At 36.7% G+C, this 24,291-nt stretch overlaps 1 protein-coding gene across 3 annotated transcripts in view; it reads right to left on the reverse strand.

Annotated features, from left to right (window-relative positions):
- The window catches only part of LRRC56 (leucine rich repeat containing 56), a 138,804-nt gene that overhangs the window by 57,315 nt on the left and 57,198 nt on the right, over positions 1-24,291 (reverse strand). For all 3 annotated transcript variants that reach the window (XM_054970202.1, XM_054970201.1, XM_054970203.1), the window contains 2 exons: positions 4,480-4,576; positions 3,156-3,353 (listed from right to left, as the gene is read on the reverse strand). In XM_054970202.1, coding sequence (XP_054826177.1) covers positions 3,156-3,353; positions 4,480-4,576 — 295 coding nt within the window. The remainder of the gene's footprint in view (positions 1-3,155; positions 3,354-4,479; positions 4,577-24,291) is intronic.

The raw sequence follows: 24,291 nt of genomic DNA on the forward strand, positions 1-24,291 counted from the left end.
CCTCAATGGGCGCACCGGCCCTGAGGGGTAGACAAAGATGAGCTCATTTCATGTCTCAGGGAGATACGGCTCTGGCTGGCATTCCAAGGACACTTTCCCATGCCAGGCGAGAAAGTGAAAACAGCCACCTGCAAAGATAAGCTACTCTTGGCTACATAATCAGACAGTTACACAGGTAGTTCTTTACACATTCTGAGACACAGAGTACAGAGTACAGAAAATAATAGACATACATGGCAGATAAGCAGGGCGCATCTGACAGCCAGTTTGTCAACAGTTAGGAGTGGTCCACACAGGTACAATAGATCATTTACACTTTTGACTAGATCTTTTTCATTTATGCTTTTCAATGTAATGTAACACTCCTTATATTAAGAAACGGAACCCTTTGACTTTTTTTTGTAATAACTGCCTGCCCTCTTCTGTTTGCAGTTATATTATGTATGTGTTTGTGTGTGTGTGCATGCATGCATACTCACATGCACACACACACACACACACACACTTACCAAATGTAACAATTCATACATTCATAGAATAGAATTGTAGAGCAAGAAGGAATCCCCAAAGGGTCATCTAGTCCAACCCCCCAACACAATGCAAGAAATTCACAGCTATCCCTATTCTTTCTCATGTTTAACCAAAACCTCTTTTGGTTTAACCCATTAGCTCTGTGGTCTGACCCTCTGAAGCAACAGAAAACAACTCTGCTCCATCCTCAATGTCACAGCCCTTCAAATGTTTGAAGATGGCTATCGTATCACCTCTCAGTCATCTTCTTTCCAGACTAAACATAACTCCCCATAGAACTTGGTCTCCAGACCCCTCACAACCTTTCTAGCTCTCTTTTGGACATGTTCCAGCTTGTCAACATCCTTCTTAAACAGTGATGCCCCAAACTGAACACAGTACTTCAAGTGATATCTAACCAAACCAGAGTAAAGTGATCACCATGCATCTGATGAAGTGGACTCTTTGTCAAAATACATGTACTAGATTTTGGACTAAAATGTCTTCTGACACCTTTAGAGTGCTTTTTTGCCTTACAAAAGCCCTTGTGTTTGCTAAATGATCTTTTGAAGAATACATTCATTTGCAGTTTTGGGTCTCCCAGTCTCAGGTGTGGGGAAAAAACTAAAATAAATCCTGAGTGGTTTCCAAAACTCTCAAGGTGTTCCATTACATGTTGTAATGTCTTCTGTGGTTTCAAAATTGTCAAAACAACATAATCTGCGTAACATTTCAATTTAAATTCTTCGTTACCCACCTTCAAACCTTTAATTTTAGAGTCTTGCCTTAATTTTGAAGCAAAAATTTCCATCGCTAAAATGAGTAATTGTGGTTACAGTGGACAACTTTGTCTAGTGCACTTTTCAATTTGTAATTCTTCTGTAAATTGATTAAAATCTTCGCCTTTTGCTTTGTATAAACTCCTTGTATCCAGTTCTCAAATTTTGGGCCACAGTTTAAATTCTGTATTACTTTTTGTAAGAAAATCCAAGAGAGGCTGTCAAATGCTTTTTCAGTGTCCAAAAAGATAAATGTCATTTTATGTCCTTTTCCCCTTACTAAATCCATTGCATCAATTGCAAATCAAACATTTTCTTTCATGTATTTCTTTGAGACAAAGCTTGTCTGGTCAGAATGTATAATATTTTTTATGCCAATATAGAAGTGAATAATTTGTAATCTACGTCCAATAACAAGATGGGTCTGTATGATTGAGGCAACATTGGATCATTTCCCTCTTTATAGATCAATGTTATATGAGCCTCTTGCCACGTTGGAGATAAAATCATATCTTCACTTATTTTCTTCATGACTTTTTGAAGAGGCAGTATCAATTCTTCTTCCAAACATTTATAATACAAAGCTGTTAGCCCATTTGGGCCCGAAGCTGTATCTTTTTTCATTTTTCTTATTGCTTGCAAAATCTCTTGTACTGTACTTCATCACCTCCTTGTCTTCTAATTTAAACTTTGAGATTAATGTATCTTCCATTCCTTCTTCTTTAGAAAGTTCTTTCTCATATAATTCGGGGGGGAAAGGAAATAAATTGTTGGTGTATTTCTTTTTCTATATGTGTAATTCCATCTGACTTTTTAACTCCTGTTATCCTACTTTTTTCAGATTCTTTCCTAAAACAGTGAGCCAGAAAATGACCTGGTTTATTTGCATGTTCAAAATTTTTGAGCTTCATGAAGCTTAATTTCTTCTGCGTTTCTTCAGCTTGCAATAAGTTCAATTAATTTCTTAATTATTTAATTTCAGTTAATATTATCTTAAGAGATTTCTTATGCTGTTCTTCCAGATGTTGAATTTTGGCTGTGATTTCATTCATCTGTTTTGTTTTCTCCTCCCCCCCCTTTTTTTTTTTAATCAAAGCTATCAGGTTCCCTCTCATAAAAGCTTTACTTGCTTCCAAAATTGTAGTAATGGAGATGCCATCGGTGCAATGATTTGAAAAACAGTTCTTTTTTACACTTCTTTAGAATATCACCTTGCAGTAAAATATTATCATTCAGTTTCCATCTTCTTTCCTTAAATTCACCTTTTTGCCATTCTATCAGCAAAGGATTGTGATCTGTGTAAATTTTTGGTTGTATCTCTTCCTTCTTTAAATTCATTAATGCAGTTTTGGATATCCAGCACATAGCTATCCTCGAATATGTTTGATGCCTATCTGAGAAGAAGGTATAATCTTTAGCATTTGGATTTATAGTTCTCCAGGCATCTACTAGATGTAACATTTCCATGTAGTGCGAGATGTTCTTGGGTAATTTTCCTCCTCTGGTTTTTTTTCCGATTGGTCCTTCTTTAAATCCAGTACTTCAGTACTTCCCAGCAGATAATAATTTCTCCTTCTTGGAAATCCAACAATTTATCAAAAAAATTCTCATAAAATTTTTCTTTTGTATTGTTTGGTGCATATATTGTATGCTTGGCTTTTGAATGGATCAGAGAGAAAGAAAGCATGCCAAGCTAAGCCAAGCTGGTTCTGCAAACACAACATCAATATAGCAACTGCTTGTTTTTAAAAGCCAACAAAAAGCAGCAGCAACAAATGCACAAGAGACTTGTATCATGTAGAAGAAGCATAAATTAAGATAAACAACTAAAAATATTTTATCATAAAGTCTGAATAAAATACTTACTTCTGAAGTTTTGGGGCTTGGTTTCAGGCAAACAAGATTCCCTTCCATGGTAAGAGTAGTCAGTTTGGTACACAGCCCTAGATACTGGACTTGACCAAGTTCCTCAATGTTGTTTCCTTCTAAGTCTAGAATCTCAAGATGCTCTAATAGGCTCACTGGGCTTAAGTCAGCAATATTGTTATAGGCTATATAGAGTTCCTAAAGAGGAAGAAAGAAATCTCATCAACATTAAGTTTTAACTATGCTATATTAAGTGAAGACATTGAATGAAAAGTTTCCAGTCTTTTGGATATGGCACAGTAATTTTAGATCCTAAATAATTTTGAGCCAGGAGTTAACATGAGTACAATATATGATAAACTATGTTGGTGGTTCCTTTACAGAAGTATGCACTATAGTGTTTTCTGGATATAGGTTAAAATTATTTTCTTTAAATCCTTGATTCATATTTAGTATCTTAAAAAAAAGGGATGCTAGATCTTTAAAAAAATTAAGCCTGGTCCCATGCTTAGCATTTAAAAGGGATACTGGGAATCCTACTGGGTAGTTCCACATTGCTAAAGCTGTCATGTTAATTAATTATGCTTTGTTTTAGAAAGGTTTCATGTTTGTATTCTGCTTTATACTTGTTTTTAAATTTTCTGCAACCATACCCTATTATATCTGTTTTCATTGAATGTCCTAATTAGAAATGGGCACGAACCGAAATAAAAAACAAAGTTTGGCACAAACCGGGCCAGTTCGTGGTTCATGAACCGGTGGTTCATCAGAGCCCATTTCTGATGAACTGCCATGAACTTTAGGCTGGTTTGGTTTGTTTTTTGGTTCATCACTGCAGACAGCCTGGTGCTGATCAATCAGTTTCCTAGGCAACAGGGGATGGACTTCCTGCAGACCTTCTGCTGACCTGGAAGTGGCCTTCTGCTGCCCTGGAAGTGACCTTCTGCTGACCCAGAAGTGATTATTTGCTGACCTGGATACGACATTTTCACAAACCAAATGAACTGGTACGCGAACCGGGACAAGTTTATGAAAGTTTGTGGTTCGTGAAATGTGACAAACCATGAAGCACACGGTTTGTTTTTTCTGTCCGTGCCCATCTCTAGTCCTAATAGATAATCATATTGTATTTTGCTCATTAAATGTCCTAGCTGTTGATTATATTGTATTTACCAGTACTGTGTAATTCACATTGGATCTCATTGAGAAAGGGGGATAAATAAATGAAGTCACTTGAAATAACTAATTAGTGGAAATACAAGGAAGCTAAATATTGAGTAAAGGAATCAACTATAGGAAAGTTTCAAATTATTGATTGCCCTACCTTCAAAGAACAGCAGGAAGAGATGCCATCTAAGTCTGAAAGCCCACAGCGAACCATCCAAAGGACCTGAAGATGTGACAGAGCTGTTCCAAGGTCCCTAAAGAGAACAACAGTTGTAACAGAGACTTTGAAGCCCAGCTCACCCACTAATTATATTAGGTTTGTATTCAGGAGCTCATACAAGTGAGTACTGTACACTGACGAAGGAAACTCCCAGAAATTAGATTTTTGTGAGCAAAGATTTCCAATTATGCAGCATACCCTGGGCAGATTTAAAAAACAGCATACACCTACATTCCCAGAAATAGTTTTCTTTGTTCCGAAAGCTGGGAAAAGAAGTACAGAACTTAAAATCAGCATGAGAGTACCTTAACTGGAAAAAAAATGATAGACATAGAATGTGTACAAGGGGACAAACTACAGGCAAGTTGGGCCCTAGGCAATGAGCTGGAAGTATCAACTCCTTACATCTGCACTCAAGCAAACACACAAACCCTGGCATGGAGAAAAAGGGGGCACCAGATAGATCTCTTATCATTCTTTAGATTCTGTTTGTGTATCTCATGTCTCAAATCAATCTTCTATCCATGAGAAAGAAATGAGTAAAATAAAAGCTCCTTCAATTCCAAAGTATCCATTGACAAAGGGGCTGCTTACTGTACTAGGTGTACTGCAACTAGGCTTGCCAACCTCCAGGTGGAGTGTTGAATTCTCCCAGAATTACAAGTTCTCTCCAGGCTACAGAGATCAGTTCTCCTGGAGAAAATCACAGCTTCAGACACTCTATGGTATCACATGGCCACAGCAATGCCATTCGTCTGCTGAGGGTGAGGGATCCCCACTCCCACCCTCTGCCCACTGTCTCTACTCACCTGGCCAACAAGGGAGCATCACCTGGGGGAGCGTTGCCTCAAGCATGCTCCCAGGGCGGCACAACAACATCACCTCCGGGAGTGACATCACAATGCTGCCGCTGAAAGCACTCCTATGCTTCTCAGCAGGCCGATTTTGGCTCCAAATGGGTCCCAGAAGTGACTTCATCACATAGGCACAGGAGCGCATGTGCGCACTTTGCACTTGTGTGAGGGGCACCCACAAACACCAGAAAGGTAAGTGCTGGGTCCCCCACCCTCCTGCTGGGAGAGTCAAGGGAACTGACATCCCTATATGGCCATCTGACAGCAATGCTGAGTCTATGAACCTTGGCAGTTCATGAGAGGGAGGGCAGAGTTATATCAGTGCTTATTCTCGTGACTCTTTCTTACATGCCTGGGGGTAATGCCAATTGCCAGTTCAGGGTCAGGAAGCAATTTTCTGCAGGTCAGTTTGGCCAAGGATCCTGGAAGCTTTTTGTTATCTTCTGAGCATGGAGCAGGGGTCATTGGGGGTGTGGGGAGGAGGTAGTTGTGAATTTCCTGCATTGTGTGGGAGATGACTCTATGATTCTATATCTATGCTGTGCTCCCTCCCCTACACAAACTCCATTCTTCCCAGGATTCACAGTCAGATCTCCAGAAATTTTCCAACCTAGAATTGGCAACCCTAACTGCAACTCAAATTTGATTTAAATTAAATTCTAAAACTTTCCCTTTACATCATATATCTAATTCTGACCCAGGCTACAGAACTTGGGTTAATAATTAAGCAAAATGGAGCTAGGAATGGTTAGGAGGGATTTCTCTACAAACCTGAAGGAAGTCACATGTTTACACACCTGGTCCAGCACTGTGCACAATGCAATCAGGCCCTCCACTGACAGCCACTGAGTAATTCAGCCAGACTTTCCTTGGGAAGACATTGTCAGGAGGAGGAAAGGTGAAGACAGGAAGATAGATAAAAGTAGGTAGGCTGGTGGGTTGGAAAGAGAGAAGGAAGCAGGAAAAGAGAAGAGGCTGGGAAGGCTGCTAGGGAAGGGAAAGAGAAAATGGGAGAGTAATACAGGGGCAAGAGAGATACCCCCTACAAGTCCTTGTGGGTCCCCCTGCCTGTTATATTAAGAAATACTTCTTTTGTTGCTTACCCCAATCTTTTCCCAAGCAATTAGGGATTGTTTGGCACTGCAAGTGGAGAGGCAGAAAAGTGAATAAAAGGATTTGTGCCTCAGGATAGTTGAAACTGAATTGCTCATTAACAGCTTCCCAGAATTCAGATGATCTAATAATAGACTTCCATAATGCACATTCATGACATCCAAGTTGATGACGTTTTTTGAAACCAAAAGGAAAAGTCAGGTTGGTTCAGCACAGAATGGCATTTTGGAAAGAACAACATATTCAGGTAGTTCTGTAACATCTACCATAACATGTGTAAACTTCATTACGTAGTATTTTGTATTTTAGAAAACATGAAAGTATATGAAAATATTTTTGCATGAATAGAATTGATCTTCCCTGACTAAATAATGAATTATGTCACAGGTAATTTAAATGCCATCTTTTTGCTGTGTTTTAAAGGATATGACTATGTAACAGTTTTGCAACCTTGAAAAGTTACCTATAATGTAGGCAATTATTTTTGCTAAAATTATGAATCCAAATAAATGCTTCCTCTCCCTTTCACCATGAAATATCCAGCAGCCCAGTCTTTCCCAATCAAGGCTAGCGGTAGTAAGAGCAGGAGTTGAGTTGCACATGGATAAATGCAGCAAGTTTCTGAATAGTTTAGCATGGGCTGCTGGAGACCTGAAGTGAATGGGATGGTGCATCAAGTCTATGTGAATTCAAATGAACAATTTCAAAGTGTAAAAAAAAAACTAGTAGAAGGCATCATTTTTAAAGCCTTGATTAATCCTGGCTCCTTGGAAACAGATGAGATGGTGGATCTGGGAATCATTCCTGAAATACAGAAGGTTGTTCTGAGCATACACTGTAACTTTCATTCTCATATCTCAGGCTTCTTTCATATACCGTTGTATAATGCAGTCTCAATACACTATAGTGATCATCTACAACTGGATTTTTCTGTGTGAAACAATTGCGAACCATTGCTATAGTGCATCAAGAATGCATTATCTGATGACATGGATAGAGATACATGAAGAAATGCAAGAAATATTAAATCGCAAATTTCCAATGGATCCGAAAAATATGCTATTAAATATTTTACCAAGTAAAATTGCAAAAATACATTGTGAACCATTCAAGTATATAGCAATGGTAGCAAGAGTAATACATTTCAGATTTCCTTTCAAATTCTTTCATCAGTCTTTTGTTTATATAATTTGTTAATTTGTCTATTATAGCATATTCTGCTATTTTATCTTTCCAATTTTCACTGGTTGGGCATACCTCGGCTTTCCATTTGGTTGTCATTACTACACTGGCTGCATATTTGTGCAAGGTTTTTTTCATAATTATCTGGTAAAATTCCCAACAGCATGGTTTCTAGTTTCATAGCAAACTTAATTTTTAGTATCTTCTAAATCGCACCATGTATATCTTTCTAAATTTTTAAAATCTTTTTGCATGCGCACCACATGTGGTGAAAGGTACCTTCTGCTTCTTTGCACTTCCAGCCCATCCCTATATACACCTTATCCATATCTTCAATATCTTTTGGGGTAATGTACCATCGGTAAAACATCATGCAACAATTTTCTCTTAATGTTTGGCTTGTAATGAATTGAATATCTTTTGTCTATAAGATTTCCCACTGTTGAAAGGTTATCTCTTTTCCAAGATTTTGGATCCATTTGAACCTACAAATTTTAACTTGTTCTGTTTCTGTGTCAAATTTAAGTAAAAGTTTGTAAATTTGTCCTAATAAATGGTCTTTTCATTGAGTAATTGACTTTTCAAAATCACTTAAGTCTCTTATTCAACCTCTGTATGCATGAGCAGCATCTTTAAGTCTAGAAATTAATTGGAAATATACCAGCCATTGTATCTTCTTTCCTTCTTCATTAACCATTTGCCACAATTTGATTTCTCCTTGTGAATTTATCATGCCTTGGTAAATTATAAAATCATTAGTTTTCTTCACATATTTATTGCAAAATGCATTTATTATTACTGGTGAGATTGGTGGACAAATTCTCATTCTTAAAGAATTCCAAATTTTAAACAGACTATCTCTAATTACATGCTTTTTATATTGAATTTGGGTTCTTTACCCATAGATGGTTATGTAACCCTTCACTCAAATCTGCAGTCTCTAATTTCATTAATCTCTGATTTGGATTTTTAATCCAGTTTGTGATCCAAATTAAGCCAGCTGCTTGATAATATTACTTAATATTGGGTACTGCTAGACATCTTTTTTCAGTTTGAATCTGATTCTTGGCTTTTTACCATTCCAAATAAACTTACTTACTTGCTTTTGCCAATCTTTCAAAGTCTTCTCTTGTATGTTAATTGGTATCATTTGAAATTTTAAAAAAATGGCAATATGTTCTTTTTATTACAGAAATTCTTCTAATCAGGACAATTTTAGTTTAGACCATCTTTCAAAATCCTTTTGTATTCTCTTCCAAACTACATAATAGTTGTTCTATTATGTGTCATTTTGCCCAGTCAGATTTATGCCCAGATATTTAACTGGATTTGTTGTTAATTCACATCCCATAATTTTCTTAATACTTTCCTTTTCTTGCTTTGTTAAAAATTTAGAAATTATTTTTGTTTTTTTCCTATTAATTCTAAATCCCTCCAAAGATCTAAATCTTACAAAGAATATCCAAGGTATACCAAGTACTGTTGAAGTGGTATACCGAGGATGAGATAGTTAAAACACAAATGGTGAAATGGGCTATAAACTTTAATAAAGAAATAACAATGGAGGCATGGGAATACTTGTGGAAAACTACAATGAAGACAACGACATGTATTAATATCAAAGAGAACATTTATAAAATGATCTATCGTTGGTACATGACACCAAAGAAGATTGCGCTAGGGAATTTGAATACTTCTAATAAATGCTGGAAATGTAAGAAGCATGAGGGCTCCCTCTATCATATGTGGTGGTCGTGTGAGGTAGCCAGGCAGTACTGGGGGGAAATAATAAGAGAAATGAGTGAAATTTTACAATTTCAAATTAATAAGAACCCAGAACTCCTGCTACTGAACTTGGGAATGGAGGGAATTCCAGCCCAACACAGGACGTTGATATTTTATATGACAGCAGCAGCTAGACTTTTGTATGCGCAAAAATGGAAAGTACAAGAAGTGCCAACTATTGAAGATTGGACTTACAAATTGCTGTATATGGCTGAAATGGACAAGATGACAAGAAAATTGAGAGATCTGGACTCAGGGCAGTTCAACACAGACTGGGAGAAGCTGAAACAATACCTGGAGAAGAAATGGGAGGTGGGAGGAAAACTGTGGCAGTTTGAGAACTACTGAAGTATTGAAGTAGAGGGGGGAGACTTTACCGGGGGGAGAAGAGATAAATGTGAATTAATAAGCAGTCAGATTAATAGATTGACATATATATAGATATATATAGGTTAACAAACAGAACATAGAGAAAATAATTAATTATAAGGACTAAATATAAGGAGCGATTAACTAACAATATTTTCTTTTTTTTCTGACAAGTTTTGTACCAAACTGAATGTCTGAAGATATAGATGGGTCAAATTGATTGACTACGTGAGGAGAGATATATAGAACTATTATAAAAAGATAGAATGAGTAATATATATAGAGAATAAGTCAAATTGTTTGATATAAACGAACGTATGATCTATATGGTTTATGATATATAGAAATACCTGAAATTGAAAAATTGGGATAAATTGTTTATCTAAGATGGAAACAAAGGCTTACAGTTTGGGCATATAATGTTAAAAATAGTTAAGGATGTACTGCTTAGAATAATGGAGAATATATATTTGTTTTAGATAGAGGAAGCTAATAAAAGTAAGGGAAAGGGGACAAAGGGTTGGAAAGCTGTTGGAGGTCAACAAAAAGGGGGGGGAAGGGAGGGGGTTAGAGATGAAAAAATTGGGGAAAATTGAATGTAAATGTGGAAATAATGGATTCTAACCCAATAAAAATTTTTCAAAAAAAAATAAATCTTACAATTTGTTCTATAACATCTTGTAGTATTTTATGTGGATCAGAGACTGTCAAAACATCATTAGTGTAACTTTTCAATTTATATTTCTCTCCATCTACTTTTAATCCTTCAATTTGGGGGTCTTGTCTTATTTTAAAAGCAAATATTTCCATTGCAAGAATAAATAACTGGTTATAATGGACACCCTTGTCTTATCCCCTTTTTCAATTTGAAATTCTTCTGTTAATGCTCCATTAATTAAAATTCTTGCATTCAGCTTTGTATAAATTCCTTGTATTGAATTCTCAAATTTGTAACCGCAATGTAGATATTGTAATACTTTTTGTAGAAAAGACCAGGAAAGATTGTCAAAGGCCTTTTCAGCATCTAAGAACATAAATGTTGCTTTTTGTCTTTTTTTCTCCATGAATTCAATTGCATCAATTACAAATCGAACATTTTCCTTCATAAATCTCTTTGGTCAAAGCCAGTCTGGTCAGGATGAATTACTTTTGTTATGCAGTTTCCTAACCTTTCTGTCATTATCGAAGTAAAAAATTTATAATTCACATTCAATAAAGACAAAAGTTTATTATTATTATTATTGTTATTTATGTCATTTATAGTCCACCTTTTTCACTGAGACTCAAGGTGGATTACACAGTATGAGATTAATACAGTCAATAGCAAGGATGTTTCCATAAACAATGCCATAGGGTAAATAGATACAAGTTCACAAAGACATAGCATTAGCAGGAATCCAATACAAAATAGTGGTGAAGTCTATGGTTTCTAACACATTAGCAGATCATTTGAGATCCCCTCCCTACAATACAAGCCTCCTATCTGAGTAAAACTTTTTGAATAATTCAGTTTTGCATTATTTGCGGAAATTCAAGATCTCCTCACTTCTCTCCTGACCTCCTCAGGCAGGCCATTCCACAGGGTAGGGGCCACCACAGAGAAAACTCATGCACAGGCTGCTGTTGATTTCACCCATGTACAGGGTGGCACCTGCAGGAGACCCTGTTTGGAAGAACGATGCTGCCATGGAGGAGCACAGGGAGGGAGGCCGTCCTGTAGGTAAGCCAGACCAAGGCCATGAAGAGCTTTAAGTGATAACCAATACCTTGAACTGAGCACGGTAACTAATAGGTAGCCAACAGAGTGACTGCAGGATGGGAATGATGTTCATGCTCCTGCTCGCTCCTGATAACAGTCTAGCCACGGCATTTTGCACCAATTGGAGTCACCTAGTTAGTTTGGATGGGAGACCTATGTATAGTGCATTACAATATTCAAGTCTTGATGTTACCACAGCATAGATCCAGGTGTCCAGGTTGGCCATGTTGAGGTAAGAAGCCATTTTCCAGGCTAGGGAGAGGTTGTAAAAAGCATTTTTTTTGTGGCTGCCTTAACTTGTTTTTCTAGTAATAGTGCTGGATTCAGTATTATCCCTAGGCTCTTAACAGAGTCTGCAAGAGTTAGATGAACTCCATTGAAAGTGGGGGGTACAATTTCCTTCAGGATCTCTGCCTTCTCAACAAGCATCACTTCCATCTTGTTTGGGTTCAATTTCAATTTGTTCATTTTCAGCCATTTTACCACAACTGTCAGGCAGCAATCCAAGATTTCTACTAAATCTTGTGGGGGCCTGGCTAGTGAGATATAGAGTTGGGTGTCATCTGCATATTGATGACATCCACTCCATAGCTGTGAATGAATCCTCCCAAAGGTTAAACAACATGGTTATTTAACCTTTAGAGGTTAAATAACATGGGAGATAAGATGGTAATGGACAAACCAATATACCACTATATCAATCTAACCATGGCTGATTTCTTTAAAACCTCAAAAAAAACCCCTTGGTGGTACGGAGGAGGCAGACGGCTGCCAGAGAGAGTAGGGCAGGAAAAAAGGCTACTGTGTGGGTAGAACCAGGAAAATAGACTTTCACACACATACGACAGCAAGCCTGGCTTTACTGTGATCTTTTCCAAAAACATCACTGCAAATCACCTGTGTGGAAATAGCCACATCACTTTACTCCCCCAAGAAATCCAAGTATGCAGATCCAAAAGGATGCAGCTGATATGTACAGGAAGTTTACAGCTAGTGGACAAATGTAGCAGTGTGTGCAGAGCTTTCGGTTGTGCCTGCAGTTTCTTAGTTTAGAAAGACAATCAGATATATTAACCATATAGTTCCATAAAGAATGCTACCCAAAATGTTATTGTAATTATTCCTTGAACAGCAGTTACAAAAAGAAGCATCTAATAGAACTACAAATTAGTTATAAATGATAGGAAGAATAGGTTATGAAAGTAAAATCTGACAGTGATTGTCTTTATAAATATTTGGAACCTGCAATGCTAATAAAGTATGCATTATTCATTTTGTTCTGTTAAGAGTCATCTTCTCTTTAGCCCTCTTAATTTTACTTTCAAAAAGCACACCGAGTATTATAACAAGTCCCCATAAGAATTTGATGCGCTTCATCTGACTTTAAACTAACATTGTATTACAGATTTAGTCTACTCAAGCTTTTAACAAAGTGTATCAGGTCATCAGCTAGTTCACCAACAAATTTAGAGCTGATTCTCAGGATTTGCTAATACCGACTGCTCTCAATTAGCTGGAATGCTATCTTCCATTGTGGCTGCAGGAAGAGGACAGCAGTTGTCTGGAGCTCTCCAATGGATTTAGTAGACTGTTTTAACTTTTATGCTACCTTCTACAGGAGTAGAACCAACCTCGAATGAACCACATATATATTTGTCATGATCCAATGGTTTTGGTGCATATAAAACTTGGTGTAAGTAGTACTGACCCACTCTCTGCAGTTTGCATCAGAGTCCTTCAGAACTTTTCATTGTAGCTACTATCTATGGACTGCAAAATTAGAAATGGTCCGATGCACTGGTTCCCTTTCATAAGACAACTTTCCAAAGTTCTTTCTAGCAAGTTGCAAGTTTCCTAAAGTGCATACATATAAAAAACTACCTGAAGATATATTATCAGTCCCATAGTTACTATAAATATATTTCCATCCTGCAGTTCCAGGTACATTTGTTCATTGCAGTTACTGAAGTATCACAGTTAAGTGTTAATGTTAACAAGCATGGCATAAAGATATTGGAATTCTGCTTCCAAGCTTCTTGCCACTTCCATGCATGTTATGTGCTTTCAAGTTCCTTCTGAATTATGGCAACCCTATGAATTAACAATCTTGCTCTAGTCTTGCAAACTGAAGGCTGTGGCTTCCTTTATTGAGTAAATCCACCTCACGTTGGGTCTTCTTCTTTTCCTACTGCCTTCAACTTTTTCTAGCATTATTGTCTTTTCTAGTGGGTTGAGTCTTCTTATAATGTTATCAAACTATAATAGCTTCAGTTCTGTCATTTTAACTTATAAGGAGAAGTCAGGCTTGATTTTATTTAGAACCCACTTATTTGTCTTTTTGCCAGTCCATGGTATCCATAAAACTCCCCTCCGAAACCACATTTCAAATGAGCCATCTTCACAGAAGAGTCTATATGCATTTTACATAAAATTCTGTTTACCTAAAAAATTACTTTTTTAAACATTAGTTTTTAGTTCCAGCTTATACTGATAGCAGAGTTAATAAAAAATCTTACATTTTTTGGTTACATGATATATACCATGCATTTCATTTCGTCTCTACAAATTCCATCATAGTTATATTATTTTTCAAGAAGCTATTATCACTGTACGTCTACTTTCTTTAATTCTAGTACTTTTTTTCTGTTCCTCGTTCATTTAATTGTGTTTTGATAACATACAGTTATGTCCCTATGTTATACGTCCATTCAACCCATCCATAGAGCGGGGTCCATTTTTGTTTCCCATCATGTTTGTTTTTTTCTTTTATTAATTCTGTCAGTGTGTCCAGTTCTGCCGTCTCTAAGGTTTTCTCTATCAATTCTTTTGTTGGTATATCTGTATTTTCCCAATATCTGGCATATACTATTCTTGCTGCTGTTATTATATGGATTATCAAATATCTATTTTCCGTATTTATCTCCTCCGGCATTATATTTAGTAGGAGCATTTCCAGTTTGAAGGGTATCTTCATTTCTAGCACCTCTTGCAGCAACTCATGTATCCCTTTCCAATATTTCTTTTCTTTTTTACATAGCCACCATATATGGAACAAGGTGCCAGTTTTCTCCTTGTATCTGTGTTTTGGTGCCAGACGTAGGCATGCCATCCCAACTTAAGGTCATGTCCTTCTAATTTTAAAAGTCTTGAGTTGCACAGTAGGATCCATTCCTTTATCCATACCAATGTACAAGCCTTGTAGTATAGTTCCCAGTCAGGTAGGTCACATCCTGCTTTCTCTTTGGAGTTCTGTAGGACTTTGAATCTTATTCTTGGTCTTTTACTTTGCCATATGAATTTTGAAATTATTTTATTTAATTCTTGAAAATATTATTGATTTCTTATAATTGGAATGGTCTGAAATAGAAACGTACTTTGGTAATATGTTCATTTTAATTGTAGCTATTCGGCCCAAGAGAGAGATATGCATGTATTTCCATTTATTCAGATCTTCCTTGACTTCTTTTAGTAATTTCTAGTAGTTGTCTTCCATTAAGGAGGTAACTCTATTAGTTATGTGGATTCCTAAGTATTTTACTTTTTTTCCCCACTGAAAACTGGATTTCTCCATTAACTTCTTAATTTGTATTTTTGTCATATTCTTGGTAATTATCTTTGTTTTTTGGTAATTAAGTTTCATTCCTGCCATTTCACCAAATCTTCTTAATTTCTTCAACAAGGAATCAATTGCTTCTATAGGTTCTTCCAAAATACATATCAAGTTGTCTGCAAATGCTTGTAGCTTATATTCTTCCCCTTTTATTTTTATTCCTTTTATTGCTTCTGTCTTTCTGATTTCATTGTTTAGCACTTCCAATGTCAAGATGAATAGAAGTGGCGATAGAGAGCATCCCTGTCTTGTTCCTTTTTCTATTTTTATACTTTCTGTTAAGTCCCCATTCACACTTATTTTTGCCTTTTGTTCCGTATGTATCATTTGGATCATGTTTACAAATTTGGCTCCATATTTCATCTCCTTTAGTTGTTCTACCATAAACCTCCAGTTGACGTTGTTGAAGGCTTTCTCCGCATCCAGAAATATTAGAGCTATTTGTTTTCCTGGGTGTGCTTCGTAATATTCTAAAATATTTAATACTATTCTAATGCTATTTCTTAACTGTCTTCCTGGTAGGAAACCCATTTGGTGTTGGTGGATTATTTGATTCAATATCTTTTTCAGCCTAGCTGCTATTGTGGCAAATATTTTATAATCCACATTTAACAATGAAATAGGTCTATAGTTCTTTATTTCTTTGGGGTCTGTATTTTCTTTATGGATTAGAGATATAATTGCTTTATTCCATGAATCTGGACTCTTCTCTCCTTCATAAATCTTTTCCAATAGCTGTTTAAAGGGCATTACCAAGCATTCTTCAAATGTTTTATAGTATTCTGATGGGAGTCCATCCGGTCCTGGTGTTTTACCTCTATTTTGGTTTGCAATTGCTTCAGTTATCTCCCTTATAGTAAATGGATCATTTAATATTCTACATTGTTCTTCCGTTAACTTTGTATTTGTAGTTAATTTCAGGTAGTTCTGTTTTTCTGGGCAGATTTCTACTTTCTGATATAATTTTTTATAAAAATTTCCTATGATCTTTTAAAAGTCTTCTTTTCCATATTTCTCTGTTCCTTCTTCATCTTTTAATGTATTTATTCTTTTTGTTGATTCTTTCCTGGTTTTATATGCTAACCATCTCCCTGGTTTGTTTGCATTTTCGAAATACTTTTGTTTTGCAAATTTAATTTTTTGCAATTTCTTCCATCAAGCATTCATTAATTTGGTGCTGCAATATTTTTATTTTTGTTTCCAAATCTTGTATTGTAGGGTTTCTCTTTAATTCTTCTTCATTTTTCTTTATAGTATTTGTCAATTCTTGGAATCTCCATGCTTTCTCTTTCCTTTGCTGAGCAGCAAACCTAATTGCTAGTCCTCTAAAGAAGGCCTTGCTTGTGTCCCACACTGTTGCTACGGCAATTTCTTTCTTATTTTAAAAAAAGTTTTTATTTAATTATGCACATTAATAGTTACAATATTGAGAGAAAGTCATTAAACATTGATAACTAAGAAATCTTCTGTTACATATTAATAATAATTTACATGCCCTTGTAACCATGAATTTTCTTACAAATGAGTATTTCAACTTGGATTTCCATTAAAGGTTGGTATACTAAATGATAACAAATCTTAACCTTATTATAGAGGATTTATATCATAAACATAGACGATTGAACTACTTTGATAATGATTAGATTATTAATAAAAATACTGTTTAAGGAAGATATTTTCAATATATATAATAATGATTAAATAAGTATTATTATGAAGTCAAACCTTTTACCCTTCGATTACAGATATTAATAGAAGAACCAACAATGATATTATATACTCATTATTGTAACCCTTATAAACCTTGCTAAATTAACCCCCTTTCCCCTCCCCTCTCCCTCTGTCCCCTCTTACTTTACTAAATAGTGCTATTTAAATTGGATTAATTAAGTTGCTTAATAACAGTTCTCTATAGCCCAAGAGTAACCCCCTATAGACTATTTGGTCTACTACTACCAACTTGGAGAACTGTAAATAACTGGAGGCCCTGTCTGTGAGCTCCATTCCCTCCCCACCATGCCTCTAATCTGATATTACATATATGTATTTTACAGTCATAACATTTTACAGGATATTTTAGTTTGCTATCAACTTGGATTTTAACATTTCAGTCTGTTTTTTCTTTCTTGTTAAATGTGTCTTGCTTGGGTCTTGTTTTCCTTAAAGGGTGATAACAAACTGAGCATTTTTCTTTTCTGTGATATTCCATCTCTGATTGAAAAAGTCTCAATGCCAAGATCTTGCAATAATGTCTTTCCAGCTTCCTGATCTAAAACTTGGTAGATTGTATCTTGTATTTTGACTTGAAGATATGTATAATTAGTCCATTTATATTTTATTTGGGCTTTTCTCAATGCTTCTGTTGTAGATCTGAGTTCTTTTCTTTAATATTGTAGATGGCAAGTCTGTAAGTATTTGAATATTTGTCCCTTTGTAGGGGATTGATCCTTTATTTCTTGCTATTTCTAGTATTTTGCTCCTTGTCTTCCAGTCTGGGATTGTGGCTAATATATCTCTTGGTTTATTATACTTTGGATTATTTTGTGACCCCAGGCGAAAAGCCTTGGTGATTATAGGAGTTGCTTCCTTTTCAAGATGTAAATGCTGTAACAGCCATGATTCTAAAAAGGAGGGTAGATCTGCATTATCAGATATCTTCTCATCAAACTTTCTGAATTTAAGGTTAGATTGTTTTGTCTGGATTTCCAATTGTAATAGTCTTTCTTGTAGCTGTTTATTTTCTTGCTGTAAAACAGCTATTTCAGTTCGCAATGAATTGCTTAATATAAGGGCACGATTAGCCTTTTGTGCTACTTTGTCTATAGCCGATTTTATTTCAGCAAGTTGTTCCTCAAAGGGTTGAAGAATAGTTGAGACTTTATTCATAATTTTTTGCTCCAATTGAGCAAGCATTCTGGCTAGTATTGGGTCTGCTGAGCTAGATAAGTTGAGTAGTTTATTCTTACCCTTGCTGTTTTCAGCAGCCATTTTGGATGTCGCACTTTTCTTCTCTGTTGCTTGCTGCAAGGCTGGGAAGAATTCCTGAAGCTTTTTTGAAGTGTTTACCTTCATTTTTTCCTTCTCAAGGTTTTGTTTGCTCATATTTCTTTCTTTATTCACTTTTAAGTTCTGTTATGATGTTTTATTTTGAGGCTTTAGGGTGGGGAGGGATGGAGCTAACTTTCTAAGCTTCCTTCTCCCTTGGAGCTGAAGCCACGCCCCCGCTATGGCAATTTCTGATTGTATATTTTGCTTAAAAATGCTTCCATTTCTTTTTTTGTTTCTTCCACAAAATTTTTATTTTTCAGCTGGAATATGTTCCATCTACAGTTACACTTTTTTGTAAATCCTATCATTGTCACCATTAGTGGGTTGTGGTCCGCAAAAGTTCTTGGCAATATATCTACCTCCATTACGTCCTTCATCAGGGCTGCAGAAGCTCAGCACATGTCTATTCTTGACCATGATTCGTATCTCTGTGAATAGAAAGTATAGTCCCTTGTTACTGGATTTTTTGTTCTCCAGACATCCACCAAGCTATATTCTTCTGCCATTTGTAGAAAAAAAATTGGCAGTTGCATTGATGCTCTTTTTGTCAGCTTTGAAACTTTTTTGTCCATTTTTCTGTCAAATACCCAGGTGAATTGGGGAACAGGTTTTCCCAGCTGCCTCAATTAGGTGCTGGAACTGAATGTCTAGGAACCTCCGTTTAATTATCTGAAATGCTGCTGAAGCAGATGCAAGGTAAAGGGATTCTAAAGGTATACCCATACACCTGACTTTTTTGTGGATTAATTCCAACCACTTGGATTCATGAAAATCTGAAAGCATTAAAAAAGTAAAAGAGTTTGAATTGGAACTGAATAAAAGGCAAAGCCAGAATTTAATGGTTAGGAGCCAGGCCCGAGTTTCTAACAGCATCTGTCTGGTTTCAAGATAGATTGCAGTGTATGGGACACAGGAAGGCCCAGAATTTTCCGTAGGAAATAAGATTGTACCCCCTCTGTTGAGTGATTGATTGCAGTTATCCACACAGGCACTCCATAGAGGAGTTGAGAACTAGATTTGGCATGAAAGGCTTTTAGAGCCATGGGAACATACCTATTGCCGCTCAGATAGAAAAATCAGGTGATAGCACCTGCACTAATTCTTGCTCTGTTAATAGCACCTTTGCTGTGTGTAGCCCATCCCCCCTTGTAGAAAAAGTTAATCCCCAAATATTTAAAGTTTTTAACCTGCAATAGGATTTCCTTGAATTGACCATGCAAACTGTTTCCAGGCTTTAGTGAAGACTATAATCTTTGTTTTCTTATAATTCAAAGTTAGCCTGTTATTATTACAATAGGTCAGGCATTGATGTAGAAGTCGCTTCAGTCCAATTTGAGAGCATGATAATAAAACGGCATCATCCACATATAGAAGAATTGGAATATGGCGGTGACCAATTTTGGGAAAATGTCCATCAATTTCGGACAGGGTAGGGGCCAGGTCGTTTAAAAACAGATTGAACAATGAGGGGGCAAGAATGCAGCACTGTTTGACTCCTTTGTGAATTGGAATTTTAGGGGTTAGAGTTGAGGTTGAGACAGTAAAAGGTTGAGTTTAACCTGACAACTAGTGTCTGTGTAAAGTTTTTTAACTAAAAAAAGTAGTCTGGGCTCCATGTTCATTCTGGCCAACTTATCCCACAAAAGGTCTCTTGGGACTGCGATCTAAGGCAGCGAACAACTTGTTGCAAGATACCCCAGTGTATTTGGCAATTAGGTGGGACAATACTATACAGTGATCCAAGGTAGATTTTCCATTTGTCTGTTGAATACTGCGTTAAGTCCCCCATCCAACAGTATTCGGAGTAGTCATAGTTTCTTATTATTTGCTGTGTTGTTCTGAAGAAGCCTTCTTGATGGTCTTTCGGTGCGTATAGATTTATTAATAGTATTTTCTTTCCCTCTTTTTGGAACTCTGTTAGCAATAGTCTTCCATCTTCTGATGCATATACTAAGTTTGGATCATATTCTTCCCTGATATATGTTACAAGGCCTCTCTTTTACTTACTTTGGTCCGAAGCTGCAAATCTTTTTCCCAGTCTTTTACATTCCAACAATCTCTGATCACTCTTTCTAATAGGTGTCTCTTGCAAACATATTGTCTACTTTTAACTTCTTAAGCTGTGCATATGTTCTCTTCCTTTTTTGTGGTGAATTTAATCCATTAATATTTATAGAGAGGATCTTCATTTGCTTCTTATCCATTTCCCAATTCTGGTTTATTACCATTTTTTTCTTCTGTCCTCTTGTTTTCAGTGGGGATAGTTTAGTTCTTTCCTCTAATTCCAGTTCTGATTCTCTTGAGCTTTCTTGTGAGCGCTCATCCTCTCCTGAATTCTTTGGGTTTTTTCTTCTCCTTTCTTCCCTTCTTAAGGTTTCTCCCTTGCGTGTCTAGGAAGTCTCTTGCTTTGTGTATGGAATCAATCTTAAATCTCTGGCTTTTTTATATGTAAAAAGGAGGCCTTCTGGCATGAGCCATCTGTAGGTGATTTCATTTTGGCTCAATACTGAGGAGAGAAAATAATATTCTCTGCTTTTTTGCCTCAGAGTCCATGGCATCTCCTTAAGTATCTTTACTTCATTTCCCTTTATAGTTAAGGTTTTGTCTCTCATTTTCTTCAATACTATTTCTCTCATTCTTCTCTTTGTAAATTTCACATGTACCTCTCTTGGTAACTTGTTTTCTCTTGTAAAGGTTGAGTTCACTCTATAGGCAATGTCCAGTTCTTTTTGAAGTTCTTCATTTTCCATTCTCAGTATAGGGGCAATTGCTTCACTCGGTATATCATTCAGTATTTCTCCCTTATTCTCTGGATTATTCTGGAACCTCAGCATGCAAGCTGCTCTTTCCATTTCCATTATAGCTTCTTCTTAAGCTCTGTTTATTTTCAACCTCTTCCATTTTTTGATTTACTAAATCCACTCTTTCATCTACTTTAACAATTGATTCAAATTGCTTATTTCCTGCTTGTTTTCTTTCAGCTATCCCTGAACTTCATGCATTTTCCCCTTTAGTTAATTTGTTCTGATACCTGCGTAATGCTGTTTTGCACCTGCACTATACTTGATGTAAACATCTGTTGTAAACTTTGCTGAAGCTCTTTTATAGCTTCCTGTGTCAACATCATGCCTATGGATTTTGATTGCCCTGCAGGATTTGGCTTTGTGGTTTTACTCAATTTTTTAATCTCCTATCTATATACGTTATTGCTATTAGTCCTTTAAATTTGCCCTACCCAATTATTGTGTCCTCTTTCTTGTTTTGTCTTTTCTTATTAAATTGCCTTGTCAAAGCCTTCTATCACCCTTAAACAATAGTTATGTTACATTGAACAATACTGACCTCACTGACCTCACATTATCACACGCATTGGGAGAGATTCCTAGGAACAAGCTTGACCAAACTCTCACACTTTATGGAGCTTATAAGACCAACTTTCTTCTTCTTTAACACGCTTTAACACACTTTAACATAAATAGACTGAATTAATTACCCAGGCCTCTTCCTCCCCTTTCTTTCCACCCTTTCCCTCTCCCTCCGTGCTTCCCTCTTTAGTCCAAATGGCTGTTTGTCTTTAGGTAATCACTCCAAGGAGGGGGAGAGATTCCCCCAGGCTCTCTCTCTGGTCTGCTTTGTGTACTTAGCCTCTCCGCAATCTCTCTCACTTTCAACTTTCAGCTAAGTTGTCCCTGTGTCTTTTGCACTGTGAGTATTTTCCTCTGCTCCCCTTCTTTATGTCCTTAATGTGTTTTCTAACTTTGTGGACTGTATTTACTCACTCAACAAGTATTTTCCATCTTAGTAGTTTTATAGTTCCAAACAAGTTGTTGCCTTCCCTTTTGCATGCCTCTCTTGAAACTCCTGGCAAAAGTTATTTCTTCAGGAGAGGGGGTGGAATCCAGCCCCACCATCCCTCTCCCTATCTTACTCCTTTTCCAAAGACCAGGTCTTTATCTCCTTTCACTTGTCAGGCACTATTCTCTTAATTTCATCAAACTTACAGTTCAGTCATATCAACCTACAAAAATTACGTTCACATAACCAGGAAAGGCTAGCATGAAACATGTCACAACTGTGATTTAATTCAGTTGCAAACCAACTAATTAAATCTTCATTAACATTGCAGCTTTAATTAGCTGGATTGCACCCAAAACTCAGCTCCTTTGCTATGTGAGCAAAACTCTTTAGAACTTTAAAGTTCTGAATCTCATGTTCACTGTTTGTCCAGTATAACAATCTTGATCAAAACTGATATATTGTTACCCAATGAGGAGGTCTCCTTGTGAGTTGGGACAAGCAGCATGCAAGGAGAGGCAACAAGATGGAACTTGTGAGATGTCCACCTATGTATATGAGGATTGTCCCGGCTAGAGAACTTTTTCAATGAAGAGGCAGACATTTCAATCAAAGGGTTTTTAAAATTGAAAATAATAAAGATCAACACAATTACAGAGGAGGGGTAGTCCAGTCATACTGTGGAATGTATGCTGGGGCAAGATTGGATTTTCTGCCCCGAAACAATAACTTAATGGTTGTCCCTGGGGTGGGACAAAGGACTGGACAGCTGTCTCTGGGGCAAGACAATTAACTGGGAAGGTTTGATAAAGTCTTCCTGAGTGGAACTAAAGTTATCAGTGATGATCAATGATCCGCGATATGAGTAGGTAGAACTATCAGAGCCCTGAGTCACCTGAGTATAGGAGAGTGAATAAGGGAAGATTGGTGGGGTGTGTTACAGTGATTAATTCAGGAACTCTGGGAAGACCCTTTTGTCCGGGGCACTGGGGACTGAAAGCTGGGCTCACCTGACATCTTACACACTATCAACGTTCCATCTCCTGGCCAGGATCTAGCTTCCATAATCCTGCCTGCTTGGGCAGTATTTTGTTTTTGAAACATGCAGAGAAGGGGCTTATGGCATAGCCATATTCATAAGCCTTCTTAATATTGTGAGGGCAAGTCTGACCACTAACAATATGTTGTGAGGAACAGCACTTCTTCAGCACATGACTATGTTAACGTGTGAGTAGGATATATGCACTTTTGTATCGTTCTTTTGCTCACAAAATTAAATTCTCATTTCAGCAACCTTGTACTGATTAAGTGGTAATTATTTATAGCAACTACTTATCTAAGTTCTTAATAATTAAATCACAACAATATATATCAATCAATGAGATCACAGATCATGTCTACTGCCAGAGATTCAGTCATGCCCACTACAATTTTATCCCACAGAGCTAGTAAATTCTAATATACACTATTACTCAGAGGTACACAAAGAAATAGGGAATAAGGGCAGTTGAGTTCCACAGATACTATAAAAATAACAGGGATGGTATCTCTATTGCACTGTATAGTCAGGTATAATGGACAAAGGTGAATGTCGAGAAACTTTTAATTGCTACCCAAACACAAAACGTAAAACAGTCAAACTGGATGCAAACAGTTACTTATAATATGGGTCTGAATAGGACTATTAGGGCCAAAGAAGTAACGATCTTTCAAGTTAATAAGTATTATTATATTGAATGGATTTTAAATCTCAGGCACATCATTAAAATTAATGCAGTTTTCATTTTGGGACCAAGATGGGACAGCTCTGCTGGGAAAAAAAATCACTTATGTGACCAGATGCTCTTTGTTCTCCTATGACATTTGATTTTTAAAAAAAATCCTATCTCATCCAACCCCCTGCCTGATTATGTCTATTGGTCATACATGCTGTTTCCAGCTCGGACAGTAATTGCTGTGAGTCAAATTTGCTTGTTACAATGGTTAATGAGCTGTTTGAAACCCAGAAATGCAAGGTCAGTAGAAACCTAATTTAAGATGTGGTCACTTTCAATTTCTGAAGGTCTCAGGGGAGTGCCATGGCAAAGGCAGAAGAACTGGTTATATAGGATGGCATCATATAATAACACATCATTTATCCACTGGTTTTAGAGAGTTCAAAGTGTTTCACAAACCATGCACTGGCTGCTAGGCCCATAATTGAGGCTTGCATACTCTCTCCTTCTCTCACATGA

This window comes from Eublepharis macularius, chromosome 2, assembly GCF_028583425.1.
Source record: "Eublepharis macularius isolate TG4126 chromosome 2, MPM_Emac_v1.0, whole genome shotgun sequence".
NCBI classification, from domain to species: Eukaryota; Metazoa; Chordata; class Lepidosauria; order Squamata; family Eublepharidae; genus Eublepharis; species Eublepharis macularius.